Here is an 18,749-nt window from a genome sequence, read left to right as displayed (position 1 = left end):
GGTGTGGTCTCCAGGAGTGGGTGCTCGGGAGTGCCTGGTTTTGGGGGCACCGAGCTCTCACGATTGGGCCGCATCTTGCACCTCAGCCTCCCGGGTCTGTCTGGTTACCCAGCTTTGCCACGTTCCGCCGTGGCTCTCTCACCTTACGCGTGCCTCCATTTTCTCATTTTTTAACCTTCCTCGGAAGGAAGACAAGGAAAATGTGCGATGAGAAGGCTCGATTCAGAGAATCGTCACTGACCTGTCCCCACAGAAACCAGTCCCAGCCGGTGGGAAAGGGCAGGAGCCCTTGCAGTCCCAAGCGCTGCTTGTGGGTCAGGTCATGAAGGGGAATGAGTTGCTTCCTGGACCTCCACACAACAACCAGTTATCTTGAGGATGATTTTGGCAAGCATCAAGCACCGGTGTTTGTAATCCTGATCATAAAAGGTGGTCCTACACACCCCACCCAGAGCAGGTGTTTCCAACAAACAGGCCACTTTGACAGGAATTCTAACATGTTTTCCCAGCACCTCCAGTCGCTAGGCCACCACTGCCTGTTTTTAAGGGACCCCAAGGGCCTGGTCACTTCTGTCCACGCAGTGTGACCCCCTTCTACACTAGCACTGCTCACTGCCCTTCCCTTTGGACTTTTCTCTCCACACATGACCTTTGGGTCCAGGACGCCTACCGCACCCGCAGAGTCCCCGAAAATCACCCGTGTCTTGCTGTTCCTCCTGCCGCTGCTGGCTCGCTCTATCTGTGGGAGCAAACGGTGTCGTCGCAAATTCCGTGGCGTGGAGTCTTCCTGGCCCGAGACACAGAGGGCGGCCTGCCCTTCACCCTGTCAATTGCTTTAATATAGGGTTTCATCATGAAGAGCAGGGTTTAGATTTTATTTATTTTCCTCAACTGTTTACTTTGAAATAATTGGAGATTAGTAAGAAGTTGCAACAACAGTGCTTTTAAGGTATTTTTTAATCCAAATGTGTTTTCCACTTGTTTCTATGTGTGTGATGTTCTACATAAAATGAATTTGATGAGTTCGTTTTTCACTTTACTGGTTTTTTGGTTTGTTGCTTTGTTCATTTGTTTTTTTGACCTCGACTTTTAACGTGGTGTTTCTTAAAAACGTGTTCAAGTTGTTTTATTTTTCCTGCTGGGTCACCACTGACTCTTCCTGCCCTTGGCAATTATACCAAAGTCCCAGAATTACCAGGTTGACTTTTTTTTTTTTTTTTTTTTTTTGGTACGTTTAGCTATTCTTTAAGTCAAAGAATTATTCTTGAAAACATCTTTTGTTGACAGACGTACATCTAGATGTCTCTTTGGTGCTGCCCTTCTTGGCCAGTGGGAAGGAGAGGGAAGGGACCACTGATAGGGGTCTTTGGGGGATGACCAAAGCGTGCCAAAACCAATCGTGGATGGCCGCACGGTTCTGGGGACACACTAGTGCCCGTTGAAGTGTGCATTTGAAATAAGGTGCCTGGCTGGTACCTGCAGTACATCTCAGTAAAGCTGTTACGTTAAAAAAATCCCACCTGCTCATTCTTGCAACCCTCAGGGTGCCATAGCAAGCTCACTGACATGTGTGCAGCTGCATAAGCGTGCCGAGAAGATCGCCGTGATGCTACTGGAGAGAGGGCACCTGCAGGACGGGGACCACGTGGCTCTCGTCTACCCACCAGGTGAGAAGGCAGTTCCCCAGCCGCGTGCGGGGTACCTTGTAGCCCACGCCCTAGCTGACAGCCGGCATCGTGCTCTGTGTGGCTCCCTAGGTCTAGTTGCGGCCTCTTGCAGGGCGGTGCTGCATGCTGGGTGCCTCCTGAGGTCATACATGGGGCGAAAGTTCGCAAAGACATTTGTGTCCAAATTTGTTTTGTTCGATGTCTGAGCTAGTTCATTTAAGCAACAATAATTAAATCCTTCAGTAAACTGGTGACGATAGAGGTGTGAGTAATTCCTTAGAGAAATGACAGAAATCAGCCACCTGGGCTGCTTGGGCATCTCGTGCCGAAAGGACAGGCGGCGGGAATTGACAGCACAGACAAGAGTCCGTTCCTGTCGCAGCCCCAGGCTGGCACCTCTGTACCGGGGGCTGTCACCTGAGCACTTATGCATTCCTCCTGTCTAGGAATAGACCTGATTGCAGCTTTTTACGGCTGCCTGTATGCGGGCTGCGTGCCCATAACCGTCCGCCCCCCGCACCCGCAGAACATCGCCACCACGCTGCCCACCGTGAAGATGATCGTGGAGGTAACCACACCTGGAAGCACTGGGGCTCCCCCGACTCCCCGCCCCACTGGGGTTCTTTTCCTCCTCCTCCACCCACTCCCTGGGCTCTCCTCCTTCCCCCTGGGGTTCTCCTGCTCCCCCCACCGGGGCTCTTCTCCTCTTCCCTAGGGCTCTCCTCCTCCTTTCCCCTGGGGCTCTACTCCTACCCCCCCCACCCCCGGGGTTCTCCTCCTCCCCCCACCCCGGGGCTCTCCTGCTCGTCCTCCTCCTGCTCCCCCCGGGGTTCTCCTCCCAGGGTTCTAGTTCTCCCCCTCCCCCCTCCTCCCCCAGGGCCCTTCCTCCCACCTGTGCCCTGGTCCAAGCGTAGGTCTTCCAGATGGCAGAACCAAGGCAGGGCTAGCTCTGGGGCTGGTGGGGAGGATGCGGCCTCTACCATCTAGTTTTGGAAATGGGATTTCATGATTTCACTCACTTGTGGCATTAGGGGCTGGGGTGGCTTCCCTCATGCATTAGAGTTGCAGGGCCCTCAAGAAAGTGACCCCTCTCACGGGCGTCTGTAAAGACAGTGGGAGTTTTTTGCACCAAACTGATGAAGAAGTCATGTATTTTTCTGAAGTTCTCTGCTGAAGATTTAGAAGTGTCCCATTCCTTTTTGAAAGCGCAGATTTATTTTAACTTTTCTTATGCTTGGGGAAGTTGAAGAGGATTAGAAAAAGGTTTTCTCCTTGGAGGAGAAACCATGAGGGACAACTTAGTTTGGGGATAGCACACGCGAATTCTTTTTGTGGGTGTGTGGGAGTACTGTCCAGGCCACTTCTCTGTTTAGAAAGTCGTGGCCGTGTCTGTGGAGACACATGGCGGTTTTTGTAGATCAGAGCTGACAGAGTGGTTGGTTGGGACACTCCTTTCTGAGCACGCTCATAACCGTGGCTACTCCTCGGCTCCAGGAATTTCCAGGGGCCTCAGTGTCTGAACTCTGGGTCCGCGATCACATCCTGGCCATCATGCTGGCTCCATGGGAGGCAGCCTGGCCCGCTGTGAAAGCCGCTGGCCTCGGGGTGTGTGGTGAGCAGCTGGCCGTGCGCGACCGCTCACCTCCTTCCTCCACAACTTGTTCTCTCACCTCAGGTGAGTCGCTCTGCCTGCTTGATGACAACACAGCTGATCTGTAAGTTGTTGCGGTCCCGGGAGGCAGCTGCGGCCGTAGACGTCAGGGCGTGGCCCCCCATACTGGACACAGGTCAGTCCTCAAACCAGCCAGACACCTGTACCTGCTTGTCTGCTTTGCCGTTGGCTCAGACATGCTAATGGCTTTGTTTTGCTCCAGACGATTTGCCAAAGAAACGGCCTGCCCAGATCTACAAACCTTCCAACCCAGACACGCTAGCTTATCTTGACTTCAGTGTGTCCACAACGGGGATGCTGGCTGGAGTGAAGGTTAGTGACACGGTCTGCACGGTGGCACACGTGAGGGGTGTGTGCTTGCGCTTCACTGAGGCCTTAGGATGCACGGTCACTTCCACGGTTACCTAGGTCAGCCGACTCTTTCCGAATGTCCCAACTATCTGTGTGTGTGTGTGTGTGTGTGTGTGTGTGTGTGTGTGTGTGTGTAAACACAGCCTCACCAGCCCCTAATAAAACACTGCGTGTGTTTATTCCTTGCTGGCTTTCGAATCCCAGTGTTCTGTTGTGAAACTGTGTGCTCTGGGATTTCTTGCTTTTTTACTGTGGGTTCTGTTACTGTGTGCTGGAGGACGGCTCATGCTGTGACCCGTGTTCCTATTAAAGCACGGAACTAGAGTGGACCCCTGAGCAACTCGGGGGGTTAGGAGCGCCAACCCCCTGCACACTTGAAAATCCACGTGTAACTTGGGACTCCTCCTGATAGCCTGCTGTTGACTGGAAAGCTTACCAGTGACCTAAACAGTCGATTGAAACCTATCTTGTGTGTTATATAACATATCATATGATGTTAGGCGTGTTACATGCAAGTGTGTGTATCACGTACACATAGTACGTGGTATGCAGCGTAATATGTACTGCATTCTTACGTAAAGTAGTAAGCCAAAGAAAATCGATTAGGAAAAACACAAACGATTACAGTCCTGCACTATAAAAAGTCTGTAAGTGGGCTGGGGCACACAGACCCGTGTTGTTCATGGGTTCATTTGCTATGCACGTCACCTCATGAGGACCCTCACAGCTCTGGCAGTGTCCTTGCCAAGGTACTGGTACATCCTCAGTAGCCTCAGGAAGTCCTTTGCCCACCTTTGGGGGTCTGACCACTCAGTTTGTGTTATTTACTGCATTGAGTTCTCTTTCTCTACCCTTTTCCCAATTTTTTTTTATCGTGGTTGTACATACATGACATAAGTTTACCACAATAACGCACCCAAGTGTGTGGTTCAGTGGCATTGAATATTCTTACACTGCCATGCAGCCGTCCCTCCCTGCCATCCATCCCCATGACTCATCTTATCTTCTAAAACTAAAGCTCACTACCTATTAATAACTCCCCATCCCCTCTCACCCCCACCCCCATCTCTGTGATTTTGATGGCTCTGGGGACCCCGTAGAAGTGGAGTCATGTGCACTGTCCTCTTGTGACTGGCTCATTTCACTCACCGTAATGTCCTGGAGGTTCATTCATGTTGCCGAGGGCATCAGAATTTCTTTCTGAGGCTGAGTTAATATTCTGTTGAATGTGTGTACCACATTTAACCTGTCCATCGATCCCTCAGCGAACACTAGGGTTGTCTCCAAGTTTTAGCTCTTGCAAGCATTGCTGCTCTGAACACAGACATACGAACATCTCTTCAGGTCTTCTGGGTATATACGGAGAAGTGGAATTGTGGGGGGGAACCTGGGAGGGAGTTGCCATACTGTTGCCCACTGTTGTTCCTAATGATTAGTGATGTTAAGCATTTTTTTCACGCAGTTATTGGCTGTTTGTAAGTCTTCTTTGGAGACATGTCTGTTCATGTCCTTTGAATCAAATGGCTTGGTTTTTTGTTGTTGAGTTTTATAGGTTCTTGGTATATTCTGTATATTAATTTTCTCCTCTTCTTTGGATTGCCTTCTTACTCTGTGGATGGTGTCTTTTGATGCACAAAATCTTTAAATTTTCGTACAGTCCAATTCTGTGTCGTTTTTGGCCTGTGCCTTTGGTCACATCCAAGAAATCATTGCCAAATCCAGTGTCATGAAGCCTTTGTCCTTTATTTTGTTCCAAGAGTTTTATTGTCTTAGGTCCTTACATTTCTGTCTTTGATCCAATTTGAGCTAACTTTTCTGTGTGGTGTGAGGTAAGGGTCCAACCTCGTTCTTTTGCATTTGGAGATGCAATTTTCTTAGCACTTTGTTGAAAAGACTGTTGTTTCCCCAACTGAATAGTCTTGGCACTCTGGTCAAAAATCAGTTGGCCAATATATGCAAGGGTTTATTTCTAGGCTCTCTGTTCTGTTGATCTGTATGTCTGTTTTTATGCCAGTACTGCACTGCTTTGACTACTGTATATTTGTATTAAGTTTTTAAATCAGGATGGGGGAGTCCTCTAACTGTGTTTATTTTCAAGATTGTTTTGGCCATTCAGATTTCTTTGAGATTCTGTATGAATTCTATGCATTTTCTACTTACACAAAAAAGTCATTTAGATTTTAATAAAGATTGCACTGAGTCTGTATTGTTTTGGGTAGTATTGACATCTGTGAATATGGTGTGTGTTTCCATTTATGTGTGTCTTTATTTTTTAGCAATATTTTATACTCTTAATTGTACAAGTCTTTCACTTCCTTGGCTAATTCCTCAACATTTTATTCTTTGATGCTATCATAAATGGGATTGTTTTAATTTCCTCTTCAGATTTTTCACTTAATGTATAGAAATGCAAATGATTTCTGCATGTTGACTTTTTATCTTGCTACTTTAGTGAATTTACAATTTTTAACAATTTTTTGTGTACGATATTTAGTGTTTTCTACATACAAGTTCATTTAATCCATGAAGAGATCATTTTATTTCTGCCTTTCTAATCTGAATGCCTTTTTATTTATTTTTCTTACCTAATGGCTTGGGCTAGAACTTCTAGTACTATGCATAGAAAGAGTGAAAACAGGCATCCTTGCCTTATTGCTGATCATAGAGGTAAAGTGTTGAGTCTTTCATGGCTGAGTATGATGTTTACTGTGTTCTTTATATATGGCTTTTATTCTGTTGAAGCCCTTTTTTTCTACTCCTAGTTTATTGAGTGTTTTTACCATAAAAAGATGTTGAATTTTGTCAGATTTTTTTTTGCATCAATTGAGATATCATGTGTTTTTTCCCCCTCGTTCTTTGAATATGATATATTACATTGATTTTTTTTAAGATTTTATTTTTAAGTAATCTCTATACCCACTGTGGGATTTAACTTTATGGCCCCAAAATCAAGAGTCACATGCTCCTCTGAGTCAGTGAGGTGCCCCCATTGATTGAGTTTTCATTTGTAGAGCCTACAATCCCTTACAGAAGTAAATCCCACTGATGTATAAGCTTTTTAATGTGCTACCGAATTGGGTAAGTGCTTTGTTGAGGATTTTGACATCAGTGTTCCACAGAGATACTGGTCTGTAGTTTTCTGTTTTTATAGTGTTTTGTCTGGCTTTGGTATCAGAGTTTTACTAATCTCATAGAATGAGTTAACAAGTGTTCCCTTCTCGGGGGCACCTGGGCAGCTCTATCGGATAAGCGTCGGACTTCGGCTCAGGTCATGATCTCATGGTTCATGGGTTCGAGCCCCACATCAGCCCCTCTTTCTTTTCCTCCCTTGTTTGTGTGCACACTGTCTCTATCTTAAAAATAAGTAAGTAAACTTAAAAAAATAGTGTTCCTTTCTCTTTAATTTTTTGGAAACGTTTGAGAAGGACCAGTATTAGTTCATCTTTAAATGTTTGGTAGATTTTAGCAATGAAGTCATCAGGTACAGGCCTTTTCTTTGCTGGAAAATCTTTACTGATTTGATCTTGCTTTACTGCTTTTGGTCTATTCAGATTTTTTATTCTTTATGATTTAGTCTTGGTAGGCTTTGTGTTCCTTTTTTTAAATTTTTTGAAACTTTATTTATTTTTGAGAGAGACAGCACGAGCAGGAGAGGGGCAGAGAGAGAGGGAGACACAGAATCTGAAGCAGGCTCCAGGCTCTGAGCCATCAGCGCAGAGCCCAGTGTGGGGCTTGAAACCACAAACCTGAGATCATGACCTGAGCCAAAGTCTGACGCTTAACCGACTGAGCTACCCAGGCACCCCAGTTTTGTCTTTCTTCTTGATAATTTGTGTTTCAATTTCCATGAAACGGAATTTCTTCATTTCATATAGGTTGTGCAGTTTGTTGGTGTACGACTGTTCATAGTACTTTCTTCTAATTATTTTTGTTTCTGTAGAATCCATAATGTCCTCACTTTCATTTCTGATTTTAGTATTTTGAATTTTCCTTCCTTTTTTCTTAGTCCATCTAACTAGAGGTTTGTCCGTTTTGTCGATCTTTTTGAGGAACCATCTTTTGCTTTCATTAAGTCAACTCTTCCTCTACCCTCTGTTTATTTATGCTCTAATCTTTATTACTTCCTTTTTCTGACTTGGGGTTTAGTCTGTTCTTTCTGTCATTCCTTAAGTTGTAAAGTTAGGTTGATATGAGATCTGTTTTGCTTTTTAGCCTAAGTTTTCATGTAAATTTCTGCAGTCAAACTGCTTTTGCAGGACACCTGGGTTGGCTCAATCAGTTAAGCGGCTGACTTTGGCTCAGGTCATGATCTCATGGTTTGTGGGCTCAAGCCCCACATCGGGCTCTGTGCTGACAGCTCAGAGCCTGGAGCCTGTTTTGGATTCTGTGTCTTCTCTCTCTGCCCCTTGCCAGCTCGCACTCACTCTCACACACACACTCTCTCTCTCTCTCTCTCTCTCTGTCTCTCTCTCAAAAATAAATAAGCATTAAAAAGAAGTTAAAAAATAACTTTTCTGTTACTCATTTCCTGCATTACTGTCTTGTTTTGTGCTTAGTTGATTTTTTTTGTAGCGAAACATTTGAATTCTTTTTGTATATATTCTACAGCTTGTGTCACTCAGGTGACAGTGGGGGTTGAGTTGAACACCCTACAGTTGCAGTACTCCAGTTTGGATTATACTCGCTTAATTTCAGGAACACACAAAACTGCTCCGTGCCCGCCTTTCTCAGTTGCTGATGTCACAAAGTTATATCTTTATATACTGCATGGCCCAAAATATGTAGTAGCAAGTCTTTTAAATGCATTTCTTAAGTCTCAAGTTATATAGGGAAAAAAGTGGAATTTAAACCCAAAGTTACAATAACAATCATTTTTTCAGCTAATGATTATTTTTTTTTTACCATATTAGTGTCTTAAATCATGTAAAAAATGAAAAGTGGAGTTACAAAGTATTGCTACAATTATGCTAGTATTTATAATTGAATTGTATTTACTTTTGCTGAGATCTAAATTTATTCACATGACTTTGAGATGTGTCTAATATCTTATTATTTCAATCTGCAGGAGTCCCTTGAGCCTTTCTTTCATGGCAGGTCTGAGTGTAATTGAGTACATTAACGAGTACTTAAATGTGATGAGCTCCCACAACTGTTTTTTTTTTTAAATGGGAATATCTTACTTTTTCCAAAATTAATTACCATTGATTGCCCAAACTTTCCTCGGGAAGTTGTAAGACTTAAACGGACTCCAGAACTCCAAAGAGTCTCATCATTTTCTGACACAGTTGTTGTCTGGTTGCTATGGAGACAGTCTTCCCAGAATCCTCTCCTCTGCTTTTCAGTAGAATCTGAGGTGACACACCAAATAAAGTGTAGTATTAAATAAAATAATTCTTCAAAAGCTTTTTGGAGTACAGATTTCTTTTCATACCAGGGTGAGTGGCTTTGAGCTGCCTCCTGTCATAGCCAAACAGAAACACACACTTGTGATCGTACCATTTTCATGGTCTACAGAAGTGGGGGCTATAATGTTACATCTTGATTTGATAAAGATACTTACACGTGAAACAGATGAAGTGACGTGACTCTTGGTAATTCCACTTAATAGAAATGTAAACCCTAGTAATCCCAGAGGGATAAATAATTAGACTTCTCTCTGAAATCTTCGTAAGTTTTTATTAAACTTCTGATTGTTTGTTTGATGAGTACCTGAGGTAAAATATGTTGTGATGTCATTTAATGAAAACCCATTTGCCTTAAATACTGAGAGGCGTAAACAACTGAAATCATCTGGTCATGGTCTTCTCATTGAATTCTCTTCTACCTCTTTGGTTGCACATGTCCTCATGTTTCTCAGAAATTTTGATTCAGTTTCAGCTTTTGGTCCAAATGTCATTAAGTATTCAAATATAGAATGAACGCTGAGAGAGTCTTAGCCAGTAATCTGTTTTCCCCCTAACGGGCACTATTTCATGTCTGATTTAGTAGAAGGCCCATGAGTATATGTTTATGTGTTCAATTTAAGTTTTAAAACACTAACCATTTAAAAGTTTAATTTGAACTCTGAAGATTTCTGATAGACCCTGGAGAAACGTTTTCACTTCAATGGGGAAGTCGTGTGGAGGACCCTTCCCTTCAGATCAGTGGCCCTCTGGGCTTGCCCACAGGACCCTGTCATACTGGTGGTGGCTCTCCCTTCCACCGAATGTGCAGCTGCCGTGTGCCCAGGGAGTGGACACTCACGTTAACGTCAGCTAAAGCAAAACTGCTCTGGAAGGTAAACCCACCCAAGAGAAGAGCTGAGGCACATCCCGGAAATACATGTAGTTGCCCTCATCCCTGCTTCCTCCCACTGTGTCTACTCTCACCATCTGTTTCAGAGTAGGGCATTAGAGCTTGTTGTCTGGGGCTTTTCAAAACGACTTATCCAGGTACAAGTCTGACTTCCTAAGAATTGGGAGTTTTTCTTCCAGCGTGGGCTGTTGGGCTGTTGGGCTGTTGGGCTGTGTGTTGGCAGGTCCAGGACTGGTGCTTGGAGACGAGTCCTTTAGCTTTCCTGGTTGCGTTTTTCTTCATCTGTCTGTGCTCCTGTCACTCTGATGAGTTCTGCTTACTCAGCCTCAAGACCCAGAGCACACTGGGGTCCCCCAGGGTGATATGAGAGCCCCTTCTCTGCCCTCCTTATGCTCTCTGCACCCATTGTGAACGCGCTCACAGGCCCTGCAGTTACCGGAGTTCTCTCTCAATTTTCCACTGGACCCAAACTCCTGAGGTCAGACAGAGGCTGTGTTTTATTCTTCTTTATATTCTGAGCACCTAATACAATGCCTGAGACATAGCATGTACTCCATTAACGTATTAGGATTTGCCAAGCTGAACTGTTCTCAAGCTATAAATAACGCCTGCACAGAGTAGGGGTTCAGGCAAGGTTTGTTTTCGTGGCGAATCTGGGAACGTGCCTTATTTCGGTAGCTAGGATTCTTTAAGCAAATATCGTGGCCTTAACAGCAAGTGAAAATGAGCTGTATGTGCTCACTTCTCGAGTACTTCTGCATCACCTTGTGTGGATTGTGCGGCGGATCCATCGCGAAACCTCCCTCCACCCACAGCTCCCAGCAGGGCTCCCACGCTTACCACAGAAGTGGCCCTGGCCCTGGCTTCTCGCCTCTGTTGCCGGCGCGACTCACGGGTGCTTCCCCCAGGCATTTGGGCGGGTCGCCCTGAGTATTAGGGTGCTTGCCCCAGCCCCCCACACGGTTCAGCTGCATGGGACGTTCACTTCATGTTAACTCCAGATGTTTTTCAAACCACAAACTTGGGACAATTTTCCTTTTCCTCTTGGGCTTGATTGGCTAGAAAGCTTCTGTGAGAAAACTGATTTTATGAGATATATTTTATGCCGTTTGGCAATAACTTCCATCACGTGGGAGTCCTCTTACTGTCACCTCAGTGATGCGGGGAGACGGGAGCTTGGCTGTCGTCCTGTGACTAACACTGGTTCTGGCCCGAAGCTGTGTGACCTTCAGCAAACTACCTTCTCTGAGCCTGGCTCCTGTCGCTGACATGGGATGTTCATCCACGCGCCCTGCCGGCCCTACCGCATGACGGGCGTGTGTCGGGCACACACCTGGGAGGGGCCGTGAGCCGCAGCGTCTAGGGTCTCCCCACCTCCTTCCCTGGGCTGTGGGGTCGCCGGAGAACCCTGTGCGTGCCCACTTCCTGTTGGGGTGCGGGACGGGGTCGCTCCAGCTTGGGCACTGGGTGCCGGCCACGTGGACTGAAGGCGGCCTTGCTGTCTTCCAGATGTGCCACGCAGCCACCAGTGCCTTCTGCCGCTCCATCAAGCTGCAGTGTGAGCTCTACCCCTCGAGAGAAGTGGCCATCTGCTTGGACCCGTACTGCGGACTTGGGTTTGTCCTGTGGTGCCTCTGCAGGTGAGTGTCCTCCTCGGTGTCTTTACAAGGACGAGGAAATCAGTCACGTGCGCCCCCCTTGAGACCGTTTGCAGAGTAGACGCTAACGTCTGGGGAGGACTTCCACTGGCAGAGGGGCTGGCTGCAGGGGGCCCGCACGGGTCCCTGCGCCAGCCCCCCTTGGATTCCACATCCCGCAGCGTCTGGAGACCGTGGTCTCCGTGAACTTTGCTGACACCCGCAGAGATGACAGACTCTGGGCACATTCTGGGAGGCTCTCTGGTGGGGCCCCCTGTTTTCCAAGCGCAGGACTCCAGCCCGAGGCTCCCAGCAGTTTTCCTCGGCCTGGAGTTTGTGTCACATCGGCCGGTGAGAGCTCAGGCTCGCTCTTCCTTCAGGCTTGTCCCTGACGCGGGTGGGGGAGGAACGTGAGCTGCAGGAAGGCCGGGAGCAACCTCCATGAGCACTCCCCTCACCTCCCAGCCGCGGTCACCGCCCCCCAGCCAGCAGCCACCCAGCGTCCAGCCCAGAGCAGGGTCCGCAGGTGCTCGTGGCGAGGATGAACTTGGGGAAGTTCACTGGCATTTTGTCCGACTGCATATGTGTTCCCTGAAGAAACTGTAGAAAATATGCAGTAACGTAAAGACCTCCGTAATCATGCTGCCCAGTGATACCAGTTAACAGGCACTATTAGCGTTTTGGTATACCGTCTTCCAGTTTGATTGCTGGTGTAGCGTACTATGGTTTTGTCGTTAGCACTTTGAACATCTTTAAGTACGTGAAGTGCCCCCATCCAGCTCCCCGTGGACCAACATTTGGCCCGCTTTGTTTCACGCCCCCTTCCAATTTTTAAAGCAATCACCAGACAGCACGCTTTCACCATAAACCTTCAAGTACGCGTACAGTTTTTTTGTAAGCATGCGCTAACATAGGTATAAAACGGAGATGCTACAGTATGAAAGTGATTAGGATTTCCTTTTTTCTGGCCGACATTCTCTAATGTCTTTAAATGTGCCCCTCAGCTATTCTAATGCATTCATAATATTTAATAATATGAAGTTGGATTAAAACCCAATCCTATATTTTTGAAAAACACATTTCAGTTAGAACAGTTAAACTTTTTGAGAGAGCAGATGGAATTGAGTTAAAATACTTAATGATTTCTGCCTCCCTGTAAAATGCAGTAGCCTTGTGGGTGACTTTTCCTCTCGGGAGATAGTTTAGGATGTGGTATTCCAGCAGTAGTGCCAGCGACCGTAGACATGCGTGGCCAACTAGGAAGGAAGCCGCCCTGACCTACCTACTTTATAGGAGACTGTCCGTGTGTCTGTCTGTGTGTCACTTGGCAAGGTGCCGGTAAAGCTGAAGCCAGCAATGGAGCGCTTCGCCAACGCCCATGCACCAACACGGGATGCTCACTAGTAGCGGCGAGGGCATGGTGGGGGCTCTTAAAAGGAGTTATAAGGAACCTTTACCTAATGAACACATCTCCTGCAAATTCACTCGGCAGTCACAGAATCACAATGTTCTGTCGATTGCCCCTGCAACACTAGAAATCAGTATACCATAGCTACAGACTTCTTCCTTCTGAGGTCCTCTATAGAAACATCCCATCAGAGTTGCTTAAAGACCAGACCTGGGAGCATCCCCCCCACCCCACCCCCAGTGGTGATGAGGATGCCCAACACCCATAAATCCTGCACACACGGTTTCCTCTCAGATGGGCTCGCGTTCCTTCAGGAAATGAACAAGATGAACCTGGATGTCATTTTGTGCAAGAGAGTGCTCACAGTAGGGCGGTGACATGTCCTTCAGAGGGGCTCCCATTGGCCAAATTGGGGGAATTTCAGCATCAAGGTAAAGATTATGTTAGGTGATAACGCTTTGAATAAAACGGGAAATTATTTCACTATTCAGACAAACAGATGAACAGATTAAAAGCTCCATTGCTACGGCAGACGTCTAGAAAATAGTTAATTATGAAGGGAAGGAGAGAACCTTCATGGTGGAGACTTGGGGCAGGGGTGTGTCACCCAGAGGGTTGCAGCGGGGAAGACAGCATGCCATCCGGGGTCTTCCTGGCAAAGATACTTCACTGACTCCAAGCCAGGGAGCATCAGACACAGACTAAGGAGGGACGGAAAGCAGCATGTGGACACCGGTGTCACAGAGGCCTGAGGACCCCACTCCCCCCCAGGCAGGCCGATGGCATCTGTGGCCTTGTCTCCCAACGGGCTCCTTTTGCTGTAAAAGACACCATCAGGACAACTGGCAAAACTTGACTGAGGGTCCCAGACTTGGGTGGAAGAAACGTATCTGTTCCCTGATTTTGATGCCTGAATCGGCTTTGTGGAGGAAAATAAACTTGTTTATTGGAAATACCTGCTGAAGTATTTGGGGTTGATGGGGCATCAGGTCAGTGACTCACCCTCAGATGATTCGAGAGGGGAAAAAGTATTTCTATTCAAAACTTTTCTGTAACTTTGGATTGTTTCAACATTTTTAAGAAGTTGAATGAAACAATTAGAGGATTGTGTATCTGAGACTTGAGATATAACAGAGTTGTTTCAAAATATTCATGTGTTTATTTATTTTGAAAGAGAGAGTGCATGCAAGCAGGGGAGGAGCAGAGAGAGAGAGAGAGAGAGAGACAGACAGACAGACAGACAGAGAGAAATCCCAAGCAGGCTCTATACTGTCAGCGTGGAGCCCGATGCAGGGCTTAAACTCACGAACCATGAGATCATGACCCAAGCTGAAACCAAGAGTAAGATGCTTAACTGACTGAGCCACCCTGGCGCCCTTGTTTCAAAATATTTTTAAGATCAAATGTGTCTTTAAAAGCATTCAGATAGTTGATATTCATGGATTAAAAGTTTTAATATTGTTAAAATGGAAATTCTTTGCAAATAGGTTTAGAGATTTGATGAAATTCCTGTCAAAAATCTCAGCATATTTTTTTGTTTTGCAGAAATTGACATTGTCCTAAAATATAAAGGAAGAACCCACAATATCTAAAACAATTTTGGAATAGGATAACAAAGTTGGAAAACTCAGACTTCCCGTGTTCAACCCTTACTATAGTAGCCAGGACAGTGTTATACTGGCAGAAAGGTAGGTAGGAAGGTAGATACAGGAAAAATAGTCAACGAAACACAATAGAGAGTCCAGAAATAGCCCTGTTGCATATGGTCACTTCATTTTTCAGCAAAGACAGTTCAGTGATAAAAGGGTAGCATTTTCAACAAACGATGTTTGGGAATATTGGGCATTCACCTGTAAAAAGATTAATTTAAACTTTATTTTGCATCATATAAATAAATTCAAAATAGGTTGCAGACTTTAATGTAAAAACTAAAACTTTTGGAAGAAGACAAATCAGTAAATCTTTATAATCTCAAGTTAGAGTTCTTAGATATGGGGCAATACATAAAAGAAATATTGGTAAATGTGGCTTCGGTATAATTAAAAACTTGGGCACATCAAATGGCACTTGATAGAAAGTTGGAAAGACAAACCACACACTGGGAAAAAGTATTTGCAAATCATAACAGGACTGATGCAGTCCTTCCAAACAGATACAAAACGAACTCTTAAAACTCCAGAAGAAAACATGCAACATGAATTTAAAAACGGGCAACAGGTTTGAATAGATATTTCACCACAAATACACAAATGATGATAAGCGCATGAAAAGATGTTTCACATTCATTAGGAAAATACAAATTAAAACCAGTGAGCTGACACTTCATACCCACTGGAGCAGATACAGCCACAAACCCCAGAAAATAACATGGTTGGAAAGCTTCTGTTTTCCAGTTTCAGAACTGCACTACAGAGCAACAATAACCAAGGGTGTTCAGAAACTGGAATTCTCATATGTTGTTGATGGGAATGTAAAATGGTGAAATTTTTAAGTTTGGCATGCTCTTAAAAATTAAGCATAAATTCGCTACATGACCCAGCAATTCCACTCCTAGGCGTCTACCAAAGAGAAGGAAAAACACACAGAGACTTGATGTCCGTAGCGGCCTTCATAAAAAAGAGGAAAAGAAGCAGTGCACACGTCCTAGCTGCTGGATGGACAGTGTTGGTCGTATCCCGTGATGGAATACAGCTACAGTGTGAATAAACGTCAAAACGTCACACTAAGAAGCCAGGCTCCAAATACCACGTATCACACATAGGACGCCATTTACACGAAATGTGTGGAGAAGACAAGTCTATGGAGGCAGAAAGTGGGACAGTGGTCAACTGGGGCTGGGGTCAAAGGACGATCGAGCCAGGTGGACCCAAGCCATACGTGTGTGTGATGGAAGTGTTCTCGAACTGCGTTGTGGTGATAATTCTACAACGCTGCAAGTTTAGTAAAATCCTTTCAATTCCGTGCTTCAAGTGAGTGGATTTATGGTATGTGCTTTATACCTAAGTGAAACTGTTTAAAGAAGAAGACCGCCCGTCATCAGGATAACTGAAGAGCACGAGACAGTAGCCCGCAGGGCGCTGTGTGTCGTCATGCCCCGCGTCTGCCATGCTCCAAGTGCCTGAGTTGTGATAGCTAACTGAGCCCCCCCTCCTTTTTTTAAACTTTTTTTTTTTTTTTACCCCCATGTGTCTTTTTAACCATCTTGTTCTCTTGGAAGTTCAGATCTAAACTAGAATTTTTCAGGTTCCAGAAATTCTCGGAGGTTAAACGTCTTCAGTATAAGCAACCTGCTATCACGTAGGTCTGTTTCGGAAGTATTTGTGGCTACCGCCAAGACGTCAGTGCTGGCTAGTAGATGAAACCGTTCATCAGCATCTGCTGGACTGAGCAAGGAAAGGGCACATAAAAAATTCATGAGTCGGGCTTCCTGTCTGTCCTCTGTTATCAAGATGTCATTATTTTCTTAATGTTGACTTCCATCCTACTTGTGGGAATGAGGAGAACGGTGAGCTGTACTTAATTTTCATAAGTGTGCTTGGCATTCTCTAGCTTTGAATTCCGCACAGGGACCCAGCTCTTTCACGTGTGAATGGTTCAGATGAAGCAGATCACTTGTCCTGATGTGTATTCTTGAGAAAACTACTCATGGGTGCTTTGTATTTAATTTTCTGCATTTGAATCTCCCTACGATAGTATTTGTAAAATAAAACCCTGGGAACAGTATGGAAATGATAAATTGCCATCATTAAAAGGAATATCATCATAAGGTTTCTAAACACATGTCTTGGATGTAAGATTTGTGGGATCTGCCTTGAGAACCCATCTATTGGCAGTGTATGACCTCTGAAAGCTGTCAGGGGTTGGCATTAGCAGAAAGGTGTGGGGGCCACACCTGTGAAGGGTAGAGAGGTCACAGGTCAAGGTGGGGGGGGTCATGCTATCCTGAGCCCTGGCAGCTGCCAGGCAGCCCCTTAGTCGTCACACTGCATCACAGTGGGTCCTTCCTGAAGGACCGTCGGAGGGGTACGTAGTGATGGACTAAGGCGGTTTCTGAAGCAAAAAAGGGTCTTTTAAGTGGTATTGATTCTAATGCATCCAAAGGTTATATCAGTTACTTGTTAAGTTCTTGCTTATGATTTTCACTTCTCCGCTGGCATGCCCAGGCATGTGGTGGGGCCACGGCTCCTGATGTGGGGTTTCCTCCACACGCTTCCCCCCACTCTCTCGAGTCAGTATTTGTTCCTCCCTGGAGGAAGTACTCTCATTTGAAAGGAAAGATTGGTTTACGTGGGACTTTGTTACTCACCAAAGTAACAGTGGCAGTTGAGTGAGCTCGGAGATGCCCGAGTGCAGCCGATACAGCGTGTGTGCACATAGTGAATGGCGTATGGTTGTTGAAACGAAGTATGGCGGTGCTCTCTTTTACTCACTGTGCTGTTCCTTCCTAGGCGATCAGATTAAGGAACATTCCCAGCTTACAGGTTACTGCTAAGTAATGAAGTAAAAGAGAAAGCCGTGCAGCTTTACGACAGCGTGTGTGTACATGTGAATTACTCACCGTCGGATGACTCTCATATGTCTTGAATTTTGGTTTCAACATACTGGGGTTTAAAATTCCTCAATCAGTAATGCAATAAAAGCCAGTTGAAAAATAAATGGACAAGGGGCCTGGAGGCTCCATCAGTGGAGTGTGTGACTCTTGATCTCAGGGTCATGAGTTCAAGCTCCACGTTGGGCCTAGAGATGACCTAAGAAGAATGGACAAAGGACTTGATTAGACGCTCCGCTAAAGAAAGCATACGGTTTTGGGGCGCCTGGGTGGCGCAGTCGGTTAAGCGTCCGACTTCAGCCAGGTCACGATCTCGCGGTCTGTGAGTTCGAGCCCCGCGTCGGGCTCTGGGCTGATGGCTCGGAGCCTGGAGCCTGTTTCCGATTCTGTGTCTCCCTCTCTCTCTGCCCCTCCCCCGTTCATGCTCTGTCTCTCTCTGTCCCAAAAATAAAAAAAAACAAAAACAAAAAAAAACGTTGAAATAAAAAAAGAAAGCATACGGTTTTATAAATTCATCCCCACGTTTCCTACATTTTGCTATCGTAGCGGCTTTGGGAGAAATGTAACAGCCTCTCTGCTTTTACATTTTCAGACGAGTGCTCAAAAAGGCAGCCACTGAACCATGATTCCTATAGTTCTTTTGTGTCTCCGTGAGCTCGCTTTCATTTTGTGTTTGCAAACCTGGAGGGCCGAGTGCATGTCTGCGGCCCCCTGCTCACCCGGCCCCTCTGTCTGTCTCTGCAGCGTGTACTCTGGGCACCAGTCCATTCTCATCCCGCCTTCTGAGCTGGAAACCAACCCTGCCTTGTGGCTTCTTGCCGTGAGTCAGTACAAAGTCCGGGACACGTTCTGCTCCTATTCAGTGATGGAACTTTGTACCAAGGGGCTGGGCTCACAGACAGAATCACTCAAGGTAAGCAGCCTGTCACCCGGCTTCCAGGGGAACACCTGCCAGCATCCTAGGGAAGCTCGCTGTCAGAGGGCATGGGGAGGGTTTGCTGGTGCTAAAATGATTGTCCACAAAAACCGAGGTATAATCCGCTGTCACTGGAAGCTTCCAAGACTGATTTCATGTGAAAACCTTAGTTTAGAAGATGATTTCCCACTGCCACCAAGAGTTATAGGTCAGGGTGTGTGGCACTGATGTCTGTGATTCCATTAGGTCTGCCTG

The 18,749-nt window shown here is 45.9% G+C and overlaps 1 protein-coding gene across 1 annotated transcript in view; it reads left to right on the top strand.

The window, feature by feature from the left end:
- Positions 1-18,749, top strand: part of DIP2C (disco interacting protein 2 homolog C) — a 223,975-nt gene that overhangs the window by 151,690 nt on the left and 53,536 nt on the right. Inside the window, exons 27-32 of the mRNA XM_049624394.1 lie at positions 1,544-1,667; positions 2,114-2,235; positions 3,343-3,454; positions 3,542-3,651; positions 11,494-11,624; positions 18,323-18,491. Of these exons, the coding sequence (XP_049480351.1) occupies positions 1,544-1,667; positions 2,114-2,235; positions 3,343-3,454; positions 3,542-3,651; positions 11,494-11,624; positions 18,323-18,491 (768 nt within the window). The remainder of the gene's footprint in view (positions 1-1,543; positions 1,668-2,113; positions 2,236-3,342; positions 3,455-3,541; positions 3,652-11,493; positions 11,625-18,322; positions 18,492-18,749) is intronic.

This window comes from Panthera uncia, chromosome B4 (assembly GCF_023721935.1).
Source record: "Panthera uncia isolate 11264 chromosome B4, Puncia_PCG_1.0, whole genome shotgun sequence".
In the NCBI taxonomy this organism is placed as follows: Eukaryota; Metazoa; Chordata; class Mammalia; order Carnivora; family Felidae; genus Panthera; species Panthera uncia.
This window is presented reverse-complemented; position numbering and strand designations above follow the sequence as displayed.